Source organism: Chrysemys picta, chromosome 15 (assembly GCF_011386835.1).
Source record: "Chrysemys picta bellii isolate R12L10 chromosome 15, ASM1138683v2, whole genome shotgun sequence".
Lineage (NCBI taxonomy): Eukaryota > Metazoa > Chordata > Testudines > Emydidae > Chrysemys > Chrysemys picta.
The window spans coordinates 18995831-19022946 of record NC_088805.1 but is presented as its reverse complement, the minus strand read 5'-3'; the positions used below and the strand labels follow the sequence as shown (position 1 = coordinate 19022946).

General features: G+C 41.3%; 1 protein-coding gene across 21 annotated transcripts in view; it reads left to right on the top strand.

Moving 5' to 3' along the window:
• Positions 1 to 27116, top strand: part of FBRSL1 (fibrosin like 1) — a 717289-nt gene that overhangs the window by 594514 nt on the left and 95659 nt on the right. For 18 of the 21 annotated variants that reach the window (XM_065568032.1, XM_065568033.1, XM_065568031.1 and 15 more), the window contains one exon: positions 3910 to 3963. The exons of the other annotated variants lie outside the window; for them this stretch is intronic. In XM_065568032.1, coding sequence (XP_065424104.1) covers positions 3910 to 3963 — 54 coding nt within the window. The remainder of the gene's footprint in view (positions 1 to 3909; positions 3964 to 27116) is intronic. 21 annotated transcript variants of the gene reach the window in all.

Here is a 27116-nt window from a genome sequence, read left to right as displayed (position 1 = left end):
TAGGTGATTCAAACTTAAATTAGTGCGGTTATGCTTGTTGTATCAATACATTCTTTTCCAAGCTGGGACAGGATTTGGTTTTTCTGAAAAGATGCAAATTAGTGCCAGGCTTCAACATTAAGAGGTTACACGAAGGACTTACTGCAGTTTCTGAAGCCTGTAGGAAAGGTCAAGAAGTACACCAGCACCATCAGAGAGGTTCGAAATCTTAGTGTTATCAGCTGGAGAAGGAACTTGACAATGCTTAGGAATGGTAATCAGAACCACAGTCATGTGTCACCAACGTGGAGAAGTCAAAAGATTACATTATAATGTTTCTTGATGGTTGTAAAAAGGTGCTGTTTGTTTGTTTCCTTATTTAAATATGAGTATTTTTATTAGGGCATAAATTGCAATACAAAGAAAGTAAGCTAAAAAAACCACCCTGTTCTGCTTTTAAGGCTGCTTTGAAAAGGCTAAAGCTTAATACAACATTTGGTCTTTTAAAAATAAAACCTGCTTTTGTGCACATGCAAAGTGAGTTGAAGTGATGGAGTTTACTGTAACTCCATCATTTCAAGAAAACTGAGATTTTTACATTGAAGTCAAAGATGTTCCTGTCTAGCTTGTAAAGTGAAGATTTTTTAAAAAATGTTTACGTTTAAAAGCACACAGTTTAGTTTGTGTTTTTGTGTAAAGCATGTTACAAAGGATCATTTATGCATTAGTGAAAATGTGGCTGGCAAACCTTTACCAGCCTCATCTCATCATTGACTTAGATTGTAGTTCCAAGTAGCTACAAGAATTTTTATCTTGTATTAAGTGGTGTAGGAGAAAGGATGGTTATTTGCAGCCAAAGGCTGGTAATTTCATAGTGCTTCTGTGGGGAAAATTAAATCTCTACTTGGACTACACTCCTGCAGTGACTAGTTATGTTTGCTGTAATAGTTTTCTAGCACTTGATACACAACGCCCTCCTGCCCAGAAGACACGTTATGTACAAATCATTATTCTTCCCTAAGTAATCAACAACAGAATAAAGACTGTGCCATTAAGTCACCTACAAGTGGATCCTCACTCCAAAGCTCTAGGTAATAAAGCTGTAATGTAGTTTGTCTGCGGAATAGTTGGAAATCTTTCACAAATACCTCTTTAACACCTGCCTCCTATCCCACTATATGATTGGTTCCCTAGAAAAGCCTTCCATAGATGGTGCACTGTAATCCCTTTATGTTACTTCTTCAGTGCAGATTATGCAGCAAGAAATAATTAGGAGATTAATTTTCACCTGTCACTGCCAATAATAGATAACCTTGATGCTGTGACAGGGCTAGAAATTTGGGGAACGGGAAAGCATTTAACCCTGTAGTGATTTCCAGACGAAAAGTGGTTATCAGAATATGACCTCCCTGCTTGTTGGCATGAAAACTGAGAGATGTATTGGTCTTTCAGCTTTCTGGTCTCTTTATTGCCCTAGTTTTTGATGTGTTAAACTCTCCCTGTACTATTAATATGCCACATGTGCACAGTCTAATCAGACACAAGAAGGCTATGGAGACCTCTGTCGCCCCGTCTTTTTATTCAGATACAATTCTGTTGCTTTTTGTGATTTCAATTCCCAGTCTGATTGATACACGTAGCAGCTAGAGAAAGGAAGATACTAATGAAGATGGCTTCATTAGGCAGTGTGCAGTGTTGTCCTTGCCACTATCCACCAAATGCAGCTGAAGAAACGTCCCAGAAGTAATTGTGCATTTGGGGATTTTCAGAGAAGGAGAATTGAGGCTTTTCTAGTTCCTTTCAAAATTAATTGCCTGCTCTTTTCATGTGAGCTTAAAAATACATGCTAGACACTAAGGCAACAAAGGTAAATTTTAAAATAAATCCTCTCCCTCTCCTTTTTTTGTGTGCTCAAGTTTAAATCTACAATCTGTTGAAAATGTAATGGGAAACCAGCCTACAGAAAATGCCATTATTCATATCATCCCGAGCTCATTTATTTTATCTGCAATAGTAATGATAAGACAGCCTGCTTGGCAATGCTGATAAGCTGGGAAATATCTCAGAGCTATTTGTAAAAGTTAAAGCAGATCTTGGTACTGAGCGATAGGGAAACTGTGACGAGCCTTTTGGCAATATGCTGAGCTAGAAGCTAATAAAGATTTTAATGGGAAGACCTCATTAGGATTAGGGAGAAGATCTATTATCTCAGATTTACACAACATAAACATTGGGGCAACTTTAAATTTTTCCTTTTTGTTCATTAAATAGTATTGCTGAATGTGAAACCTTATAAATCCAGTCTGAATCTCTGTGTGCGCGCCAGGAGCCATTGCCAGCTGTTTGCTAAGCAAAGATACAAGGCCAGCTTTTGTGGAATTGCACTTGCAATACACACAAGGAATAGCAGAGCGTTATGTTTTTAAGGAGCTGTTCCAATTTTGTAGGGACAGAAATGTAATTGATGTTTGGGAATCATTGTCTAGGAGCGCAGCCCTCCTATTCCTTCTGCACGGTGAAGGTTGTCTTCATAAACAGATTTGCCCACTGCTGTCTTGTGTATCTACTGACAACTAGACTGAAATAGTAGGGATGAATGGGGTGTTAACGTCAAATCCTATGTATGCAATCATTTAATAACTACAGTTAAAACTATGCTAGTGGAGGTCCTGTCACCAATGCAGCGAGAGCCACATTAAGTGTAACCAGGTTGAGACAATTGACATGCTTAGATGGCCCCATTTGCACAGTAGAGCTGAGTTAAATCCCAGCTACAGCCTGATAATCATGTTACAGTCCTGCTCATGAGCAAGGTTTAAACATGGAGCATTCACACTGTGAGGAATCCTGCTGTGCACCATGTCTGGACTCAACCTCGTTACTACCTATATTTAGTAACTAGGTGTCCAGTGCATACAGGCCTCAAAAAAGCCTTAATTTACACAGGTTTTTGGGGTGTGTTTTACAACCTTGCTTTAAGGACTATCCAAACTATATTTTGGCTGAATTGGATTATAATATGGTTTAGATTGCTGGCGTGAATGCCAAACAATTTTATGTCCAGGTGGAAAAACATATCGGGTTTATTAACCCTACTTGAATCTGTTCACACTATGTCCAAGCCATGTTGGAACCTGGTTCTGCTATAAAGGAGTTTAAACCATGTTATTAAATATAGTCAAAATCCCCATGTATACAGGGGTTCTGTCACTTTGCATGCTGATATAGGAGCGCCTTTGAAATAATCATTATTAGCAAGGTTCTAAAGATTGGTTGTTACTACAGTTAATAACAGAGATTCCACCATTTTTTTTCATTGTGTGAGGCAGCTCTTAATAGAGTAAGTGTCTCATGGACCATCTCCCCTCCCACTGATGATCAAATAACGTCTTTGGCAACTACAGCAATTGCTTATGGGGAAAAGTAATGTTAGGAAAATATGGTAATGTATTTTTAGTTTCTTTAATGTGACACAGTGGCTAGAAACCAAAAGGAGAGTCAGCACCCTGGGACCAGCCATCTTTCCACAAACTATAAGCAAGTGTTCTCCAGACCACTGTTTGAGAACCACTGATTTATTATGTTTGTGGGCCTTAAAGGGACACTGTACAAATTTTGTATGCCAGTGTTCCTTTGGTTGGGGAACCTACCCAGTATGGCATTTCCCTACCCCTCTTCTCTCCTTCAGTATTTCCATCCCCTAGCCCCTCACCAGCATGGAACCAGATGGGCAGAGTTGGAGGAACAGTGCCATGCACTTACTCCTAAGGACAAAGAAACTCGCCATCCTGGGTTGATGCGAAACAGCACTGCCTATTTAAACCACTAGGGCCATGCACAGATAATATACTGCTCCAGGAAGGTTGCCATTTAAACAAGGTTTCTACTATTTGTGTTTGATATGAATGAAACTTTTTGTTTTGTCTGTAGACCTCAACGGAACTGGAGCTGCCTCGTATCAGGAGTGGCTTGATAACAAGCAAGGTATGAGATCAAGTCTCTCCAACATGAGCACTTGGGACTGATTTAGCTTGATTTCTCTCAGCTGAATTGGTCTTTTTCTCTGTCTTTTGCTCTTTCTTTCTGTCTGTCTCCAAGCCAGTGCTCTGTTGACAGGTCCATGGCAGCTAAAGGCTAACTTGTTAGCTCAGGGCCTTGTTACAGGCTTGTCACGTGCCCCAGGTCAGCCTTCCAAAACCCCAATTTCTCCGTCATTAACAAACGAAAATGGAATGCTGTAAAATGAAGTGGTGTCTGCACCCAATAATAGTTTTTACCAATTTAATTGTATGGTTAAGGGGAAAAATTTATGAAAGTAAACAGAAACGTTGAGTTAATAGAAGACACATGCTAGTGTACTTTAACACTAGGCTTTCTGTGATTTTTTTTTTGTCAGTTTCACTGACAGACTGATTCAAACTTGTCCAACCCACAGTCTTTTCCTGTGGCAATGTCATTATGAGCTGGATAAGTCTTGTGTGACTTAAGGGGGAAAAAAATCTCTTGTTCCTTCACTGTAGGCTTTGAAGAGATAATCTTGTCAGTAAAATTTGAAGATGGGAAAGTATATGGGGACTGGATTCAAAGCCAGGTTATTGCTTCTAATTCTATAGCTCGAGTATTGGGGGTCTTATGTCCCCCTAGGAGGTCTTCTCTAAAATCTGCAATTGCAAAAACTTGTCTGTTACAGTAGAGAGAGCTGTGTATTTAGTGCTGAAACCTGTATTAATGATCAGTCAGGAAAAATATGTTCCCTTCAGTCCAGAATTTCATTTATTATGAGCTATAGCAAGGAGATAAGGGGAAATAATTATCTTAACCTGGTTATAGTAACAGTGGCAGGGTTTCACCCTGCTGTTGACCCAGATCATGTGATAGCAGCCAAGACTATCCTTTGCCGAAATTCTGATCCTCCTACATTACTGTCCAAAACAGAACATCCAGGAGCAAAAGAACCTCATGGGTTTCATTGTTTGTTTGGTTTAATTTTCTGACTGTGCCTCAACTAACGTTCCCATTTTCTGATGATAAATGGACTTTGCAAATCAAAGACGTAATGAAGTGCCTTTCCTGGCTGTGTGTTTTTTTTTTAAGCCATTCTCCTCTCCAGTTACCTTTACACTAATCTTTCACTATTTTCTTTATCGATTGTAGTAAATACCTAATCATTGCTAAGCTTTCTTTTCAGCCGTGAGAGCCAGCAGGCTGGGCTAGAAGAATTATAATCAATGATGGTTTCTTGATTAAATTAAGACTGCAAAAAGGTTGGAGTCCTTTAAACCATTCTAGTTCATGGTGTTCTTTGTGGTAGGCAAATAGCTCATTCTCTGAAAGAAGATTTTGTCCTATTATGTTTGCTTGCTCAGTCGTTTTTTTCTTTTTGATGTTTTATGGAAAATAATTGACTTTTCCTATTTAAAAAAAAAAAAAACCTTCCACATTCAGTAAACATTTTTATAACCATCCTAATATGCCAGAAACCCATTTTTAAAAGGTTGTAGACTTTTTTTCTGTCTTTTCACCATTCTTGTTGGTTATCAAGATGGAGGGGTGTGTATATAATTAGCACAGCTGTCTAATATTCAAATGCCTAGATATTTATTATTATGTATTGGTCCGTGGTAGCACTCGCAGTATGTTCAACCTTTCTCACATTGGCACTCCCTCCTCCATCTCCTTCCACTTAGCAATAAGAAAAGGGCAGGATGGTCATATTCCTTAACACCTGTTTATGAGCCTCACATTGAGAATCCATGTGCTAGGCACAATCCAGACATTCTAGAAGAGACAGTCTCTGGCTGGAGAAGCTCACAGTCTAAGGCCTAAAACTTTAAAAATGTTACTGGTATAAGTATTGTCAACAAAGTGTGTGATTTGAGGGGGTTAGTTTTAGCCAATATAGTTATGCCAGTAAAAGCCCTAGCATAGACACAGTTATACTGGTATAAGGGCACTTTATACCTGACAAAGTTTATTTTACTTCACTGACCTTTTATATTGATATAATTGTGTATATACTGGGGGGGGCGGGGAGTTGCCACTTTAACTGTACCAGCATAGTTAAAGCCGCAGGTAGACAAGGCTTAAGGGTATGTGTGTCTATAATAACTTGTAATCAGCCTCCTAACTTCCAGTGGACAGGTCATTTTGTTAAGCTTCAGTAGAGTTTGACATCACAATTTGTGACCGTATACAAAACACATAATATGTAGCTGACAGCCGAGCCGAAATTCTGGTTGTGGCCCAATACATTAAAAAAAAACAAAAAACCCTCATCCTCAATGTGGCCAGGGCTCTTTAAGAGAGTTAAACCGTCAAGACGTATGAAATGCGATTGCCATGGCTTCGTTTTATAACAGCTTGCTTATCTCCCAGAAATTAGGCTATAATGAGGTTTGGTTTATATATTTTACCCCTCTCCTCATTAAAGTGCTATCTTTCAGAAGAAACGCTTTGTGTGTTGAAATATTGCACGGTTAAAATGAAGGCAGGTTTATAAGGATTTAATGTACTTGGGAGCCAAGGTTTTACAGCTTTATAGCAAAGATGTTGTAACAAAGGGCTTTATGGTAAGGGTGTGCTGTATTTTAGTCAGGCAGTTGCACAAGAGAAATCTTTAGTAAAATGCCTAGCAGTCAGTCAGGAGAAACTCTGAAGGAAATAGTTGCCTCTGGATTCCAAGCTTGGTCTTGGCCGATATTAAATCCATTATTCTTAACAATCCCTGAATCCTAAACTATTTCCTTTCTTGTCTCAAAGATGACTTAGATATTGCTGCATTTTGTAATTGTGCCACACTATTTGGGAGGTGTATTTCCTGGGTAGCATGGGACTCTCGTTTAGTGCTGAAATAAACCATGTGCACATGCTGGCTGTCCGTATCCTAACAAAGATGTAGGTCTATATACACTGCTTTCAGAGCACTGGCAGAACGGTATCCTTGTGATATCCAAAGGCCAGGTCTACTTTGTCTTCACAGTGATGATAGCACTTGCTCTGGCAGCATTTCATCCTTTCCACCATTGTCCCACCCATGACAGCAAGCCCTAAAAATAAATAAAATAAACAATTTGGTTCTAAAACCTGAGGAGAGGGAGGAATATGGCGTAGTGCCTCAGTAATAGGAGCGGTATAAAAAGAAGAAAGACCTCATATTTGGAGCAATGTATAATGAGGTGACATTGACAAGTGTGTGGAGTGGGGTCTGAATCCTTTATACCAGCTGCTGCAACATCTCCTTTCAGTCATAGAAGTTATTAATTTAAAAGACCTCAAAGGCAATTCAGTTTATCCCCCTACTAATGCAGGGTTGTCTGCTATAGCATAATCTAGTGCCTTCTCCAGTCCGGTTCTAATCGTCCCAAGGAAATACTCCCTGCTTCACACAGGAGACTATTCCACAACCTAATACATCTCACTCTTCCAAGTTTCTTCTTCACATTGAATATAATGGCTTTGGATTATTTTTCCCCAGCTATTTAAACTTGCATTTTACCAAGATGAATATGATTTTATTTTTCTCCTGATGTTTGACTTGCTAGCTTTCTTGGTATTACTTCTCCATCCTCACTGGTATGTGCGGCTCCTCCTAAATTAGTATTATCGTGGATTTTGTCACCTCACCTCTTTTTGTCACCAGTACAAATAATTCTGGAGCAAATGTTGAGAGTGAGGATGGAGGGCAGCTAATCTGGTCATTGTTTCGAGTGCCAGTGCAACTACAGCATTGCCAGCGCTTCTACACTGGGGATATGGATAACTATCTGCTGGGAACTAGATTTATGCTACGCCAGTATAGAACCAGGCCAGATTTGAAACAGTGACTTTAAATGGAAGCCTTTTCTCCAATTATCGATCCCCTGAGCTCTCTAGCGCCCACGTATGCCATCTTCTATTGGAGTCTTCATGCAACCAGTCACCTTGTTTGTGGGACAACAATAAACACAGCATAAATGTATAATTGGGCCGCTTTTAATACAGCCCAGCTCTATCTCCTGAACTCTCTTGAGAACAAGTGTATATTGAATGGCTAAGGAGACTATACAGAGGTTACCATGCAATGACTAGAGGGATTTGGAAGACTATTTGTGAGCTGTCCAGTCTATAGTAAACAGAGAAGAAGTGTTATTTGTGTAGATGTTAATTAAATAGATCCCATCTGGGAAGGAAAGAAATAGAAATGAGCCATTTTATTAGCTCTGTGGAGCTGTCATGAGTTTTCTTCTTCCATCTTCCAGACACTTGTGTAGTGATGTCTCCTATTACATATTGAAGCTGTTAATGAGACCACCAGAGATATAAAGTCACCTTTGTGATAGAAAAATATTTGGAAAGATGTTTAAGTGGCTTTTATTTTCTCTCTCTTTTACTGGTGATATGCTGAAATTAAAAAATGGCTAAGATTAATTTTATATTGGTTTTAATGTCTGGTAGATCCTTTATCAAGGGAATAAGGTTCTGGATTTGCAGGTGAATGGACTTGGTCACAGCGTCTATGATAATTATGAGATCAAAGATAAAACTTTGGCAGGCTACTTGATTGTTAGGGGAGTAGAGAGTATCAATAGAACAGTTTGGGTAACATGTTTTTCACGGTGGTGGAACAGAATCGAAATCCCTCGTGCTGTTGTGAAATTTTAGAGAGATGCCAGAAACAGCCAGGCTAGCACAGTTCCATCTTCAGCGTGGACAAGGTCTGTATTATTATTAATATTAGTTATTTGAATTGCAGTAGCACTAAGGGGACCCAGTCATGAATCTGGACCCGACTGTGCTAGGCACTGTTCAAATACAGAACAAAAAGTCAGTCCCTGCCCCCAAGAGCTTTGGCTTCTTAATTCTAATAGTGATTGCATTTATTGCTAGAGCCCATTTAAAAAAAAATTGTTCTTGTTTTAAAATAAGTTGGCTGTCTTTTCTTTAGATCATTATAAACATATCAGCAGACATGCTGATACGATGGTGCACTGAGAATCCATTACAGGGGCCCTCTTTCCCCCTCTTATGTAGAGGACAATACCATGTAGTGAGGTGGAAAGCAAATTTTTATTCTATTTTGTGTCAAAAAAATAACTCCATTATAAAAGATGTTGATGGGGGAGAGGGAGGGTTGTGATTTCAGTGCCTTGTTAGTGAAGAATTGCCATGCTCCGACTCATTTTTGCAGTTAGCATGGGGGGAGAAAGGGAGAGAGGAAAAGAGATGGGGGGTGTGTGTGTGTGTGTGTGTTGGCTTTGGCTGTCTAAATTGGTAATGGTGTCTAGAAGGAATCCAGGCTGTTGTAAATATGAACTTTTGTCAATATTCCCCAAGCTTCTTTGGACTCTAGGGTTGGCTTTATTAGCTGAAGGTCACACCATTGTGTTGTCTCCCCTCCTGAGACCTCTGATACCTTCCTGAAAGGACGCCCATTATCCCAGGGCTTAGAAGCCAGCTTTCTCATCAGTGGCACTGAAGCTGATAAGCTTAAGAGGCATATTTCATCTCCCCCATTGCTGCTTCCGGGAGACAAACAGTGTTTATCATTCTTGATTAATTCCAGCTGAACAAAAATATAAAATAAAATAGGAGGCATGAACGCACACATATACAATTACAATTTTTAGACCAGCCTTCTGGCAAGGTGTCGACTCATCATAGTGGTTGCAACAAGCAGTGCGTGTTGCCACCTCTTTGTTATCTTGGCAGTGTGTCCGAAGATGAATTGAGCAACATGAAAGGATCCCAGGCTACGATCAGTTTAAAGAAGGAGGGACGGGAGAGGGGAGGAATAGCAGTGTGAGGATCGAGGCTGGAATTGATTTGTGACAATTAAACATTAAGATCCTGGGAGAGTAGGGCCACCCGGTGCGAGAATGGCTTTACATTACCTGGGAAAGCTGAATGGCCCAAGGAGAGAGAGAGGGGCAAGGATTTTTCTCTCTGCTACATGAAAAGAATCATGAAAACGTAGCATATCGTGCTTCTGTGTCTCACAACTCCCTTCATCACAGCTAAAACCCTTTCCTAGAAATAGCATGCAAGAGAATTGAGAGATTTAAATGGCAGTTTAAGAAGATCTTTTGCTTTTTTTTTGTATTGAATTCTTTTTTTTCCCTTTTTCTTTTTCTTTTTGATCTGGTTTGAAATTTGTCTGGAAATGTCCTCCCGATTTTGAAGATTCTGGTGTTTCAGTATAAATCTCTCTCCTATGTGGCTACAAGCTCCATTTACTATTATTTTTACTTTTAGCAAGATTCAGAATGTAATGTATTTTTAAAAATCTCAGAATTAGCACATTGTCTAGCTTTATACTAACCAGAGATCTACTACACAGCTTTGTGCATCTGTAAAAATACACAAGCAGCATTATCCAGTGGACCTGAGAGTCAAGAGACCTGGGTTCTGTTAGCTGTGCCACCAGCCTGCCATGTGATGCAGGGCAAGTCACTTCAGCTCTCTGTGCCTCAGTCTTCCCATCTGTAAAATGGGGATAACACAACTTATCTTTGTATTCAAAATTGTTTGAGATCAAGTCCTATAATATAGCCAGGGCCAGGTATTAGTGTTCAAAACATAACTTAGTCCCTGCCCCTAAGAGCTTGGAAAGGCAAAGACACAAACAAGCTGCATGTACAGTTCAGGTGGATGTTTTGGAATGTAGGAGAGAGCACTTAGTGAGCCTTGATTGAGTGTCTTTTCCAAGCATAGAAAATAACACAAAAGGCACCCTTCATAATCATGTCCTGTTATAACAGGATCCTCGGCCAGGTCTTTCAAAAGTGACTTGCTCTTGGGTGCCCAGCTTGAGATGCCTTAAAAGGGCATGATTTTCAGAGACTGCTATTAAGAAACAGCATTGTCAGGGGGACTATAATTTTTCTGGTTTAAAAGACCGAGCATTTGCAACTGGAAACTTTGCATTTGCCAGCATTGAATTGAGAATTCAGAAACAGGTGAATGTGTCTTCCACTGCGCAGTGTAGGCCTGAGAGCCTCCTAAGACTTTTCTTAGCTCTCCCCATGGCCTCCACAGCAGAGCTGCCTGGTTTTGCGAGGATCTGCTTAATGCAATATCATGTTTTGCAGCATGGATGCCATAAACAAGAATTCTAAACAAAAAGATCTGCCACTCAGTGCATGTTGTTGTAAATCCCTGCCTATGCTAGCATTTGATCCATGTTTAAACATGATGTGTGGTCTCAGGTTGCAACTACCTTGGTTTCCCTGGCCAGAATGCACAGGGATGGAGTGGTGTTATAAACCATTTTACAAAACCGTGTTCACTCCATGCCAGCAAGAACCATGTGTAAACATGGATCTTGTTAATTTGGCTCCAGCAGGCGTGTAGACAGGGCCTAATAGAAAAAGCTGTCAAGTAATAGAGCTGTTGGTCAGCTTAGACAAGAAATGCAATTTCAGTAATGCTGTTTAAACTGCCATATATCAGAAGTTCCAGCCAGCAAAACTAATTAGAATTTCCATTTTGGAGTGAATACAGTAACTTCACTGTAACAGTGAACTGTTGTGGCAGTGCAGGCCTTTAATAATAATTTTTTCAAAGGTAAACTGCTCAACACTCTCTGAATCTTTTGTTTATTTAGTTTTGATTCAGGGATTGGATTTCACTTGTCCCCCTCAACATCAAATATGATACAGTTAATTTTTTATGGCAATCTTTTTAGATACACCACAAAATCCTTTAAAGAGAGAAGTAGACCAGGGAGCCAAAATGCTTAACAAAGCCAACTGTACAGTGAAGGGCAATAAACTTGCCAGTATGGCTGTTGCTGCAGAACTCGTTATGGTGATGCAGTAAGGAGGGGAAGAGAGTAGAGTTAGTCATATGCTAAGGTAAACACAAAGATTGTAACAAGAGACTGAGTGACTCATAGGGAGAGAGTTCGAGGTAGATGCTGTATTTTGTCAGTGGATACAGAGGGCCAATTTCAGAGCTGATGCCTACAGTGGTGTAAATTACAGGGTCCAAGGAAGTCTTAAATCAGTATAACTTATACAGTACGGAGTCAGAAAAGAGGAAGGTAGCAGAAAAAGCTACTAGGAGCTGGATGTGGAAAAGGGTAGGTACACACACATGCACACTTCTTACGCTGTGTTCAGGCTATTCAGCATGTAATTTAAAAACCTGCTCCTGTTGAAGTCAATGGCAAAAGTCTTATTGATCTCAATGGCGCAAGATCAGGAGTCTAAGGCAGTTTAGACTCAGACTGACTTACACGCACTTACTTGGCATCTAAGTTAAGTGTTGCTCTGAATTTGGCCTAGGAGTTTCGTGAGTTTGGTGGGGAGTGAAACATAATATGGCTTTGATGAGGCATTCTCTTGGGTTCTCGTAAGGAGCGAAACAGTCTTCCCATGTTCTCACTAGATGTGATTAGGTGCACTTGTGCTATCCAGCCTAGCATCAATTGGATCAATCCCAAAAATGAATAGGGTTTTCTAAGTGTGGAAAATATGATTTTGTCCCTCTCCCTTTGAACTTGGGGCAGCAAGAGGATCTAACAAAACAGCCTTTCCCTGTTTGTTTGTTTGGTTTGGTTTATTTTTTTTTGCCTCCTGTATTACTGGGAGTATTTTAGCACTTGATGAAATATGAAGCTCCATTTCCTTTATTAAAATGAAGAGCCACTTTCTTAAATGGCAAAGTAATAATAAAGACTGAAATTGGATCTATAACTTTGTGAAAAGAGAGAGGATTTTTTTTTAAGGCAAATCATGCATGGTAATACCATCCATTGTTCTCTTTCTGTGTGCTTTGTGTTGCTTAACTCCCTCTGAACAAAGAACCCATAACTGGAATTGTAAAAATAATCCAAGCATTTAAGTCAAAATTCAAAAGGCCTTTGGGAATCCCACGAAAAGGTGTGTCTTTGAAATAGTAGTTAATGAATTGTCTAAACAGGCTCAAACACCCTGGCCCCATTGAAGTTAATGGGAGTTTTGCTGCTGACTGCAATGGGGACAGAATTTCACCCCTTGATGCTTTGGTGTTTAAAACTGAACCAGAGTTTCTTTGCCTGCCAGTGTCCTCTGAGCAAAGCTGGTTTTCAGTCTTTGAATGCGTTTGCTAGCAAGCAGGGGAGTTATTTTCTAGTTGATTGCACTTGTAAATTATAATTAAAGAAGTTGCCCATGATCCACCCATCTTTGTCATTTTAAAAACAAAACAGATTTGTAAAAGTTAGCTTGTTTGAACTTCAGCCGCAGGACCTCTCAAAGGCATCTCCACGCTAGCACAGAGCTCATACTGACTGGGGAAATGGTTGCACATTTGGCTTAAGCATATTAAATTAAATCAATTTGAAAACTGTATTGGAGCACCCACATTTCTGCTCTGCAAGCAAAGTCAGATGGCTCAGCCACTCTAAACGGAATCATGCATCCCCTAGCAAGGTCTGAACACAATTCTGAAACAAGGTTGTAGTATAAATTAAAAACTGTGTAATGCTCACTCATACCAACGTGGTGGATATCCACTGGGTTTTAAAAGTCCCATTTCTTCCCTTGGATGCAACACATGCAGCTCCCATCAAAGTCACTGGGAGTTGCAGGTACTTCCATGAACAATAGGATTTGGTGCATAATTTGCACAACTCCGTCAGAATTAGCTGTGGTGGCAGTACTAATTTACATAAAGAGGCAGGTGTCTGCCAGCATTTTAACCATCATCTCGTCTAACCCTGCTCAGAACAGTTCTAGATGACACAGTGGCTAAAACGCTGGTGGCCAGCATTGTCTTACACAAGAGGTCCCACTGTTGCTGCAACAGTGGGAAATTTTAAGGAAGAAAGCCTAATGTAGACAAAGCCTGGGAAAGAGTGGGAGTGTAAAGTCACGCAGTCACAACTCTCCATTCAGTGAAGAACCTACAAATGGACCAGACTGTAATCTCCCTTGTAATGGTGTAAATCCAGAGGAACTCCACAGAAGTCAACAGATTGACATCAGTGGAGTTGACTGCACTAGAATTACTGTCAGTTTATACCAGCGTAAGTGAGATTAAAAAAACTGGGCCAGATGTGTCTAGTTACCTGCAGTTGTTAGATGGGTCTTTTGGAAAAACTACATCATGAGTAAATAAAAGTGTGTTTGGGCTTTTGTTGTTGTTGTTCAGATGCTTGCAGGAATGTTGCAATGGCTGGCAAGTTAGTTTTCATAGTTAACCTTTCAGAATGCTTCTGTGCTAAACTCTAAGGCTACGTGTACACTAGCACTTTCGTCGGTAAAACTTTTGTCGGTCAGAGGTGTGAAAAAACACACCCCGATGAACAAAAGTTTCGCTGACCAAAGCACCAGTGGGGACTGCACTATGTCAGCAGGAGATGCTCTCCCGCTGACATAGCTACCGCCGCTCATTAGGCATGGTTTAATTATGCTGGCAGGAGAGCTTTCTCCTGCCGGCATAGGGCAACTACACAGGAGACCTTACAGCAGCGCAGCTGCAGCGGTACAGCGGTGGCGCTGTAAGGTCCGTAGTGTAGACACAACCTGATGGAAACTGCACAGAGTCTTAATGTTCCTGAAGAGGGAGTAGAGAGAGACCTAACCACTGTGTCACAAGGTTAATAGATCAGCAGGAGAACTTGGCTTAAAAACTAATGAAAAGAAAAGCATTTCACAAAAACACTTCCCTCATAATAAAGGCCACCCCCTATTAGGGATTATTGGAAAATTTCAGAGAGGTAAATGGTTATTTTATCCAAAGTTCTCTCTCTTCTTTAAACCCCAAACAGACGTGCACAAAAAAACCCCCCAACAACCTCCCCTCCCCCCAACACACGCACGCGCGCACACACACACTTGGGAGTTCCTTACAAGAGGCATATCCTGAGGGCTTTCATTAATGAGCTGTCTCCTTCTGTCCAGCACAGAAAGGAAAATAATAGAGGTAGAGACTTTCCTTTGTCCCTGTGCAATTTTAATCTGATTCACTCTTTCTTAATAATCTCTGAGGATTATAAAAACAAACCTCTTAAAAATTTGGTTCTTAATTCTTTTTTTCTCTCACAGACATCATTTGTTCTTTTATCATGTTGCATTTCTTCACCAATGAATCAGCTGTCTTTTTCTATATAACAAAAGTGGGAAGGAGGGAGGGGAGAGGAGGGGGAAGGAGTGGAGCTGTCTTTGATTTGTTCAGCAGCGCAAGTGTTCCTTGGCCTTTTATGCTAAGGAGTGGATGTGGCTCTTGAACAAATTGGCCCTCCTTGTTTGCTGGCCTAGGCCATCTTGTTATCCAGCCAGCTGTGTTTTGATCTTGGAGGGCCGTTTGAAGATTAAATTGAGACATCTTTTGTTACTATTAAGTGCAGTAATTAAATCAGCTCGGTGTTATTTAAGTGTGGAAAATGTCGCTTCGCTGGCCCATGGGCGCCTGAAGTTGCCATTAGACAGCTGTGTTGCTTCCAGTGCTAATGATGAAGAGGTAGGCAGAAAAGAGCCCAAGTGCTCTCTAAATAATTTTCAACTCTTTTCTAGGTTATGCCAGCTCCCTCCCCCTACCTTTTCCCCACCTTTTCATGTGGTGCTTCTTTCTCCCCTTCTGCACACTTCATGACTAATGTCGTTTTTGAAAGTGAATTCGAGCTTCTGCAAGCGGAGAATTGGAAGTACACTTACCCAAAACAAGGAGCGCTGTTGTTGAAAGTACGTGGCAAGGTAGCTGAGTTATCCAAAGGAGCAGCTGCATCTCCAAAGGGAAATGCTTGTTGACTGTGAGTTTACAAATTCTTGGCTCTGTGAAAAACACAAGAAGCTTTCCTAGCATGAAGAGTACAAGGTAGGAACTAAGGGCTGGTCTACACTGGGAACTTACATTGGCATAGTTACGTCTCGCCGGGGTGTGAAAAATCCATACAGCTCAGAGACATAGTTATGTCGACCTAATCTCTGGTGTAGACAGCGCTAGGTCAATGGAAGAATTATTCTGTTGACCAAGGTGCTGCCTCTAGGAAGGTGGATTAGGAAGGAAGGACCATGCTGTCATGGTCAGGTCCAGCAAGGTAAGTCAGTCTCTTCACACCTGTAATGCAATTTAACATTAAACCTGGCTTAATGGTCAAGTGGCGCAGCACCTGTGAGATGATCTAACTCAGCCTAGAGGTGACCTGGTGCTTTCAGGGTGAAAGCAAGTTCCCCTTATATAGCCTCCCAGGCCTTCTGCTTGCTGAGCTGATTGCTTTAGAAGAAATCATAGAAGGTGATGATTGCAACTGGGAGCTGGGGAAAAGAAGCAGGAAGAGAAGTGAGATCCTCAGTGGGAGAAACAGTCCTTTAGAGGTCGAGTGTGTTTTAATGCTGGGTTAAGTGGGGATGCAGCATTGTTTCATTGATATTAGTAAAGCTGATTTTGTGTGTGTGTGTGTGTGTGTGTGTGTGTGTGTGTGTGTGTGTAAAACTCATTCTTTAGAAGCCCTATCTTCCCATACCCATGTGCACACGCTACCGCTCTTGTAATTCCCAACCATTATGAAATTCAGTGACTCAAGCCTCTTAATATGGGAGCAGCAGGCTTAGCAGATGAGATCTCCCAAGGCATATTATAGCTACAGTGCTGACTGCCAGCACAGAATTGCACACAGCCACAAGAATATACTTCACCCTCACTACAAAGCTGGCTTGTTAGTCTATCCTCCCAGATATAACTGGATGTCAGGCTTCCATCTTCAGTAATACCACCCAGCAATATTGATTTTCATCACTTTATATGCTTATGTTTTACAGTGTGGGAAGCATATTTGCATCATACTGGTGCTTTTTCAGCAGTGACGAGGGCAGAGGTATGGCAGATGGGTGGGGATGAGACACTCAGGAGCCTGATAAATCTGTTTCCCTTACCTTGTTTAAAATCGCCTGTTAAAATTCAGCCGCCGCACCTCCGATCAGCCTAATGGCGTCTGCCATGTTGCGAGAACGCAGTCATTAGTTGGTCTAATTCATGCACACCGAGGTAGGCGGGCAATGTGAATGCAAAGGAGCTGGAGAGAATAGAGGGGGTGTTGTGGGGGGAGGGGGAAGCTTAGTAATACAGTGACAATGAAACATACGGTAGTCACACTGGAAAACTTTCTCCTTCATTAGCAGGGATCTGTTGAGTTTCTGCTCACATTAGGGTAATTAACACAAGTACAGATTGTTGAACATCTGTGCAGTTTAACTATATGGCCGGTTCCCAGGCTTTAAACAGGGTTGTGAGGAGCCAAATGCAAAGCAGTATGAAAAGCCCACACACTATTCATTTTACTGAAATTAGCATTTCTGGATGAAAGCTGATGTTGCAACACGTCGGCTATAAATTTTCTCTGGTCCGTTGCCAAGTTGGCTAATGATCTGAGATTAGTGTTTGTTAATAAATTAAAAAAAAAACAAAACTTTGTTACTTTTAATATTCTGGAGGGGAAGTTCCTATTGCCTTTTTTAAACATGTGGGGGTGTATTATATCTAATATGCTCCTAATGATCCGCAGTGAGAATCCAGGAAGTAATTACTGTTTCAGCCTCAGCTAGGGGATGATTTTGGCTTGGTGGCTGCCTCCGTTTTTTTGATATTTTTGACAAAACTGCAGTTCTCATTTTCCAGTCTTGTAAATTTGCCCGTGGGGCTGCGCTTGTGATGTGCTGTGAATATGATTTGTTTAAATATTTTTTAAAAATCTCTGTGCAAGAGTGTGTTGTTTGTGTACTGTACTTCTATAGAATACTCCCTCCTTCACTCTGGATATGTCCACACACAATATATGTATGTGGCTACATCTCTTGATGCAGAGGACCTGTCTACATGGTGGGGCAATTTGCACTTCAGGGGTGTGACTTCTGAAGTGCATTAACTTCGTGCATTAATTGGTCTGTGTAGATCCTGCTGATACACACTAAAGGTTCCCTGGTGCACTTTAATGAGCACTGTGTTAAAGCGCACTAGGGAACCTTTAGTGCCTACCAGCAGGGTCTACACAGGCCAATTAATGCGCAACACATTAGTGTGCTCTAGAAATTTCACCCCCGTAGTTCACATTGTCCCACAGTGTAGAAAAGCCCGGAGATATAAATAAATTTATCTATGGAATTTCTTCTATATTGTTTATCCAACAGGGAAGTTGTTTTGCCCTCGCATTTTGGAGCAGCCTGTTTCCTCATGCTTTAGCTTACCAGTTGAGAACATCTGGGACACTGTTGCTGACCACCTCTAGATTTTTAGGACTAACAGGAGTGTATTCTCCGCAGAGGGTCCTTGACTCTAAAATTATCTTCTCCAACTTGGTCCAGCCAGAGCCAAGGATTGCTGGCCTTCAGGCCATATAACTCGACCTACTTACTCCTTTTTTTTTTCCATGAGGGGATGGGGACAGGCCAGCTTTTCTTTTAATGGAGGATTAGGGGGTTTATGTGCCTTATCTGACATTGTCTTAATTTGCAGTAATATTTTTGCTTGTGATTTTAAATGGTTTTTTTTCTTTCTGCGTCTAGAGAGATTGTCATTTGGGAGTTCAAAAAAATAGGTGGGACAGTGACTTTATTTATTTATTTATGTATTTATTTATTTTGAGCTTTACACTCATGTCTTTCTCTTTTCAACATGATTCCCCATGACTTTTCCTAAAATGTTTTTCATTGTTATACAATGTACTCCATGTGTGTGTATATACACATAAATCTATAGTATGCGTGTATGCGTATTTATGTTTGTATGTATAAATCAGACACACGTATTACACTGACACATGCTCCTTACACACACACACACACACACACACACACACACACACACTGCACTGTCAGGATAGCTTTCTGGGTGTGGAAGTGTGTGTTTTTGTTTACCAGGTATGTAAAGTTGTGAGTAAGAGACCTGCTTCCCATCCTCCTTAAAAGTACAACACACACACACATACTCTTCATCACAGGGACATTTAAACAAGTCCAGTCTACTAAACCCATACATATTCTCTCCGTCCGCATGCCCGCATACCCCTACAGCATTTTCCCCAGACTAGAAAGTTAGAATTGTCATGAAACTCACGCATCCCCCAACCTACAACTCCGAGACAGGCCAGAACAACTATTTGGACTGTATAAACTGGAAAATAAATTTTTAAAAATTGAGAAGTCATGAGATCAAAATGGTGAAAAGATCAAAAGTTGTGGAAATATATTCTCTTTGCTCTAATAACACCTTTCTATAAGAAAGTTGTGATTTAAACTGCTTTAGTTAAACCAGCACAAAAGGCTGTGTGGACATTCTTATTTTGGTTTGCACCAGGCTTAGCATAAGTCAGTTAGGAATTGTGCTAAGCCAGTATTTCTCAACTTTTGGGCAACCCCTTATTATAAGTAAAAAAAAAAAATTATGCTCCCCCTTATGTACACTATAAAAGTATTGTTAAGGATAAGCCCATATAATTTATTGTTGTGAGTGTTTTGAGCAGTTGACCGAGAATACTTGACTTTGAAGAACAGTGAGTTGGGGAGCAAGATTTTCTTTGCTTTAGATTGCAAGTACAGTTTTCAGTACCTCTTGGTCTCCCTGGTTGCTTTTCGTGACCTCTCCCCTGGGAATCACGGCCTTCCAGCTCAGAAACACTGGTTTAAACTCAACCAAAATAAGTCCCTCTTAAACCAAAATAAAAGGTTTGCCCCAATGTAACACATCTGGCTTAAAGACCAATGCTGCTTTCTCATGTAGACAAGGCCTAAGACAAATAAACGCCAGATACTCCATGTCACTGGAGGCTATGCAGGTTATTGATCAGAAGGTGGTAGGAAGGATTATTGAAAGAAGTAAGTTATAAGCTTGAATTCGAAATTAGAAGGGAGAGATGCTCTTTCCATGTTCTCAGGTGTAGAGAAGAACATTCTAGAAGGCCTGAAGCTTAGGTAGAAATGTAGAAGTATCGTGTAATAATGTATGTGATTTGTAAGTGTAAATTTCTACAACTACTATAACGGTAGTATATTAGATATTTAAGTACCTAATGAATATGGAGTGAGAAAATCAAACTATTCTCACTTCATGTATGTCATTCTCCTGTGAGACCAGCTCCTAGGTCATCATGCCAAAAGAATGGAGGGCCATGGCTCCAGGGTTTGAGAGAGACAGCCAAGTCAGCTCCATGTAGATACAGAAAAGCACTACACCTCTACCCCGATATAACACGAATTCAGATATATCGCGGTAAAGCAGTGCTCCAGGGGGGCGCGGCTGCGCATTCCAGCGGATCAAAGCAAGTTCGATATAACGTGGTAAGATTTTTTGGCTCCTGAGGACAGCATTATATCGGGGTAGAGGTGTACATGAGGAATTTTGAAAATCAAATATGACATGACTATACTAAGGACAACAAATCTATCTTGACTTGATAGGATTCAGGATTCCCTTGAGTCTTGTAGCACTACATCAGTTGTGTCTGAGGGGGACATTCTGTCTCATGAAGGTAACTTTAGCACCTGCTTTATTGATACCCCATATTCCTATGTCAGGAATTCTCCACCAATGAGGCTGGCCTTCTAGGGAATCCCAGCTTCTCCCAGGAAAGATGCAGCCATGTTCAGAAAAAATTTTTATTGTTTAAAGTAATAATAATAATAATAGTTTCTGGGTTATTTTCATTAAAGATTCAGCAAAAACCAAAACAACCTATTTGAACATGTGGGAGAAATGATCCTGCAGAAAATTAATGGGCTGCACTGTCTGCATATCTATTTCCAAAAATGTAACAAAATAAGTCTTTATTTCCTCCCTCAAAATCTTTCCAGAAAGAACACAAATTTCAGCATGACATACTTTTTTAAAATGTCTTCTGCAGAGTGGGCCAAAATGCTTATTCCATTCCTGAAAGAGAGAAATACGGCAACTAAACTGGTAAATTGTCTTTAGAATTTTGCATCTTGGAGTTAGTAAAACTCTGTGGCTCATGAAGTAGAATGAAAAACATTTAATTGTTGTCCTGCATCATAAAATGAATCTCCACTTCAATTACTTTATGTAAGAGATTTCCAATGGATATGTCATGCGCTCATGACCCAAGTACACAGGGTAGACCGTGAAGCTGCATTAAAAACCTTTGCTCTCAAGATGTCATTTTAAAGTATCCTCAAAGTTTCCAGTGCCATTTTGTTTCACCTGTCGTTAGATCAACTTCTGCTAGGCAATATGTTTTTCCTGTTCCGCGGGGGTGGTCACTTAAGACTGATTATTTCATTTATTTCTTTAGATTGAAATATCTAAGACGCACATATCCTGTACTTTTAGGCACCCTAATATACACTAACAATACCATTAAATCTCAGCAGCATTAAGATAATCACTTTAACAGGAACCCAGCAGCCACCTACAAAAACTCCTTTCTGCCCCATCATCATCTAGGAAGTGTACCTTCAGTCTCCTCCATAATTTTTGACAAACCTATAGCACAAATGCCATTTGAATGCATTCTACAAGCATAAACTAATCCCCACAAACATGTGGTTGTAATTCTCACTCCATTTTATGGATAGGGGAATTGAAGCAAAGGTTAAGTGACTTGCCCATGGGCTAATGTCAGAGTTGAGAATAGAACACAGAAGACCCTGGCCCTCAGTTGTATGTTGAGACTTTACCTCTTTCTATCTGGATGTGAAAAATAAAGCAGAGAAGGGCAGGCACTGCTCTGCATTTGTTGTGATAACAATGTATGTTATCACAACAATGTACAATCCCAAAAGATATTTGGACAGTGATGGATATATCGCTGTGAAAGTATAATAGCCAGGAGAGGCTAAAATGGTGGTTGTTGTGCATGCTGATGGACACAGGAACAAGCAAACATGTAAAATGAAACCAGCAGTGTTAGTAGCGTCCATCAACCTCTGTGCCAGCCAGCCTATTTGCATTCTCCTGTCGGGGAGTTGGAAGCCGCCATGGAGCAGTTTATATTCCAGCCTGCTCTGGCCTTGAATTATGCATGACCAATTTATCATGCCCCCAGCTGAAAAACTAATTGTGTCCCTGGGATATATTTACTAGAAATTGTAGTTTGCTGTGCTGGGGTCCCCAGAGTGTCCGGCAGAGCGGATGACTGGGAAGTTACAGCTTTTTTAGAACAGGGCTCTTGGCTCGGAATAAGCCTGGAGAACACCGATAGATTTTTCACTCCTATTTCCTTTCTGAGGGTTTTCCCCCCTTCCTTTTTTAAAATGTACTGCACTACCCCCAGTTGGCCACATGAGCTTCTCCAGCAGTGTCAAATATTAAAAATCGCAGGAACATGACTGCAAGAAAGTGATTTAATGTTGCTTTATCTAGTGTTTCCTATTACTAAGACGGTACCCTTCCTCCCTGTTCCATGCCTGGAATTATGAGATTGTCTAATCAACATCATTTGAATGAGGGCTCAGGGGAGTCCGTTCCCAGCACAAAAGTTGGGGGGATGTGTTTAAACTCAAATGTTGTTAATGTGGTGACTAGCAAAAGGGCACAAAATGCCTCAAACATTGGCTCTTGCAGAGAAAATGTGGCTGTATACAGAACTGGGGCAGGAGGAGGGTGGGTTCGGGAAGAGGGAGGTATGCTGGTAAATTAATCACCAAGTTCAGTCTGTCCTTCCCCAGTTGTCATGGGAGGAGGATGTCAAGGAGTTAATCACAATGAAGGAGGCAATGGTAACATGCTTCCGTAGCAGAAGAGCCTTCTGGAATCTTTTGCTTCCTCTTTATTAAACTCCTTGTCCAGTATCATCGAATTCCGCGTAATAGTTTACAACAGAAGGTGTCTCTGAGGGTGACAGGCATTGTGACAGCTTTTACCTGTATTGTTTTATTTCTAACTACAAGAGCAGATAAATTCTGTGGGCCTGACTTTCAGAGATGCTGCGCAAACTCTGAAAATCCGGTCCTTTCTTAGGGTGTTCAGAAAATACAGTGCCTGGGTGGAATTGCTGTGAATTCACACCAGGATAATAGAATTCAGTGTGTGTCCTCCCAAGATGAAAGCTGTGGAAAACTATTTGTGATGGCTCTAAATTGGGCTGAAAGAGAAGTGCTATCAGAGATGTTTTCTTAAGTAATTTCAGGCATGGATGAAGTAGTTTGAGGCAACTATCTCTGCAACAGGAATGTGCATGAAACTGAAGAGAAATAGAGATGGGTCCATTTTATGGTACATTTCCAAATGCCAAGGATCTGCATAACACTTTAAAAACTTCAAAAACTCATTAAAGCTTCCCTCCTTCCATTCTCCTTATTTTTATTTATATTTCTGTTTTCCAGTAAGCTCTTAGGAAAAGATTCCTAAGGTGCAAGTAAATACACACCTTGCTACAGCATAGAGCAAGCAGATTTGCATTATGGTGAAGTTATGCTACTTCATTCTGAGGTGTAAACGCACCCCTGCATAAAAGCTAGACTTATGGCTTGGATTTTATGTTTCTGTACAGTGGCCACTGCATTGTAATAATTAATTATTTGTTCATGATAGTGAACTCTCTCCTGCCGACAAACAGCGGCTACACTGTGCCCCTTTTAGCAGCACGGCTGTAGCAGCATGGCTGTGTTGCTAAAAGCTGTGGAGTGTAGACATAGCCTATGTCTTCCCTGGGGGGGAGGAGTATTTCCATCAAGACAGCTAACTTGAGATAGCTTTCGTAATATAAAATCCTAGGGAAGCCACGGTACCAATAGTTTTTACCTTCAATTTAGCTAATCAAGGTCATTCCCAGGGTTGGGGGGGTGCGGGATTTAGGGTTGAGCTGGGCTAGTTACATTGAGGTAATACCTACCTCTGCCTTCTATCCACTAGGATTTTACATCAAGTGAGTTGTCTCAGGTTAGCTCTCTTGATTTAAACACACACTTTTCTTTCTTTTTTTACAGTCAAAACATAGCCTGGTTTGGCAGAGGGGAGGGGGGCAGGAGAGAGAATATTAGCACCACAAAGTCATTACCTAATAAAAAGAAATAAGTAATTAATCAGGTGTCAAAAGTGACAAACACCAACAAAAGGAAAGGAGAGAGAATAGGATATCATTAAACCAGGGATGCTCTGTAGTGCCAGTTGTTTCAAAAAAAGTTCCATGTTGCAGTTTTAATTTGGCATTTTTCTTTGTGAACAATAAAGGGCCTGGTGAGTTGGGGAAGGATAGGAGAATAATAGGAACTTCGTGGTGAGGTGAATGGAACCAGGGTAAATGTGTCCCCGGAGCGCTGTAATTTTGAATATGTGTAGGATGTGTTGTTTTCTATACTGCATCCCTCTCCGTCCATGGCTATTTGCTCTTTGTGAGTGGGGTGTTTTTAAGTTTTCAGATTTCACAAGGGCCATGGATCATTTTGGATTCAATGTAGAAAATATTCCTGTCCCAAGTGGTTCTGCGGCTCCTTGTTCAAAGAGGCTACAGCGTTTTTTTTAAATAGGAAACCTTGTAGAGTATGTCAGTAATTTGCTTTCCTGTTGGACAGTGTGGCATTTATGAAATTACTGTGCTTCCAAGCAGAGGGGAGAGTGCAGAGAAGGCGAAATGGGAAATAGAATTGAGAATGACTCGCTTGTACTGTACAGCATTAGTGGTGGTGGTGTGGAAGGGGGGTAGGTAGGAGAGACGACTCAAATTGCAGTTTCTCCTGTGATAGCGTTTTCAGTTATAGCCAGATAGGCGTCTGTGGATACTTTTGCCCTTTCATTATTCAGGAATGAGACGCGTTAGTGAGTCCAAGTTAGGGCTCCTTTGCTGGTGGTTCTAATAGTCTGTTAATGATCTTCCAAGGCTTTAAATATCTACAAATGTGTATTCAAAAGCGGGCGGCGGGACAGACAAATTGCAGTCTTGCAGCAGAGCCACCCAAGATTCTACTGGAGACACCTTCCACGTTATTTGCCTTCCCAGTTCCTGTAAATGTCATTTACATGCTGAGAAAAACAGCTATTTTATTCCACTAAGTACGTTCAGAAGGGATGATAGCCTCCCCCCATAGTTTTTCCAAGGGGCTAATCCCTATGGAAACAGCCAACCTCTGCTCAGAGCTGTGAGCGGCTCTAACGATTTTGCTCCTTGCATTTATTATTATTATTTTATTTATTTATTACAACCCCCCCCCCCACTCCCTTTTGGCTTTGCTCTTTTCTGCAGTGTTGCTCGGCTCTTCTCGAGCTGCCTGGTTTTCTCCCCAGATGCTTTGTTGCTCTACTTCTGGCTGCGAGCATCAGGAGCCCCAGAGCGATTGGGGAGAACCGGAGCTGCTTTGAGAGGCAGATCCAAGGACTTTAGAAACTAGCAAACCAGGTGTGGCTGAGGCCTGAGGTGCGGACTTTACCAGAACATGGAAATAGTTTTGTGGAAGGCTCAACAGAATAGAATAAAATAGAGAGCCTAATGCTGCTAGTCGAAGAGCGTTTTCTAAGGCTATGTGTACACTGCACACCTTACAATGGTGCGGTTGTGCCACTGCAGCCACGGCGTCGTCAGGTGCGCTGTGTGGCTGCTCTTTATCGCCAGGAGAGCTCTCTCCCGGTGACAAAGTAAAACCACCTCCAATGAGGGGTGGTAGGTTAATCGCCGGGAGCACGGCTCCCACCGACGAAGTGCTGTCCATACCAGCGCTTTTAATCGCTAAAACTTTTGTCCTTCAGAGGGGTGTTTTTTCACACCCCTGAGCGACAGGTATTTTAGCGACAAAAGTGCCAGTGTAGACAAAGCCCAAGAGAATACATCACACAGTTCACTACCACTATTGCCCCCTCCTCTAGCACTGCTCTTTCAGTTTCTTCACCCCTGGATTTCCCTGTTTTCTCCCCTCTCCCTGTAGCCTCTGTATTTTGTCACGTAAGTCGTCATAGCCATGTATGTTTGCACACATATAAGTACATATAAAAATAGGTTCTGATCAGTAAAGGAGATTTTTCATGTGTTTTTAAAAGGGGACTTTCTTTACTTTTTGGGCATTATCCTAATTTGAGGTCCAGAGTGGTTAGGGAAACTGTGCTAACAGCAGCCACGTTTATTTATGGTTGCTGCTGCCACAGTTTCAAACCAGTATGAACAAAGTCTGGTAACAATACCATACGGGCTTCGGTTTGTGCCCCTTGGGAACTTTTCCTGCGGGGTTGATTCTCACATCCTTAGGATTACAATATGTCACTATGCCAAGATGTTTCTGTTATCTCTAATTGCACAGTCATCTTCCCTCTTGTTAGGAATGAGGGGTAATAAAAATTGACGGTGGAGGAAAAATATGTTTTCCTGGTTAAAATATTGGAAATATCAGAGGGTTTGTGTATACAATGGTTACATCTGTGCCCCTCACTTGCAGGGCTGTGAAGGAATTTTAAGAGGAGTGCAAGAGAATAAACCTCACGGCTCAAAGAAAGCCTTAAAACGTCCATCAGAAATGCTGCAAGTATTCTGAGGCTGTTGAAAGCTTTCCAGTGTTGGAGGCTTTGTCTCTATCCATCACAGGCACTGCAATCTTTGTGCCCCCAGCTTCAAACAAGGACTTCACGCTGTCCTTGCAATCTGCCTTTATGCAGCGGAGTGTGGAGGCTTCTAATTACGAGGCCGAGATGCACGGCGGGTGGGGAGGCGTGCTGTGCCCCACAGCCGCGCACCTGATTATCCATTGCTGAGGTCGTTAGAAGGGTTACTCCTGAGTTTAAGCCTGCTCCACAAGCCCCCTAATTATAGGCTGCTCTGCAAGTTGCATTAAAAAGAAATTGTTGAAAAGACAAAAGACAGAATAACATTTCCTCCCTCGTCTCCCCCTCTCCCTACTAAAACACACACAGATACACACTCCCCCACCTCTCCCTGCTGGGCCCAGAGCTACTTTTCACGCTTGAGTTGGTGCAAGCTCTGATAAAGCCATTGAAAGATGCAGCAGGGAGACAGAGCGCTCCCAGGGATAGAGGGAAGCAGAAGAGGAAGCCGAAGGAAAATGACCCCCTCCCAGGTAGATACAGCCAGGCGCTGCTTGCTGAAGGAGTTGTCCCACAGAGCAGAATTAGAGAAGAGATTAACCGTCCTTTACTGTTTTGTTTCATTTCCTAGGGAGCAATGTAATGTAGTTTCTTCCGTGGCGAAAAGCCTGCTCCTTCCAGCTTCAGCTGAAGCTCTGGGAAGCCTGGATCACTATAGATAACACATTCAAAGTGCAGTATCCCTTGCACATACTGCCAGTTCT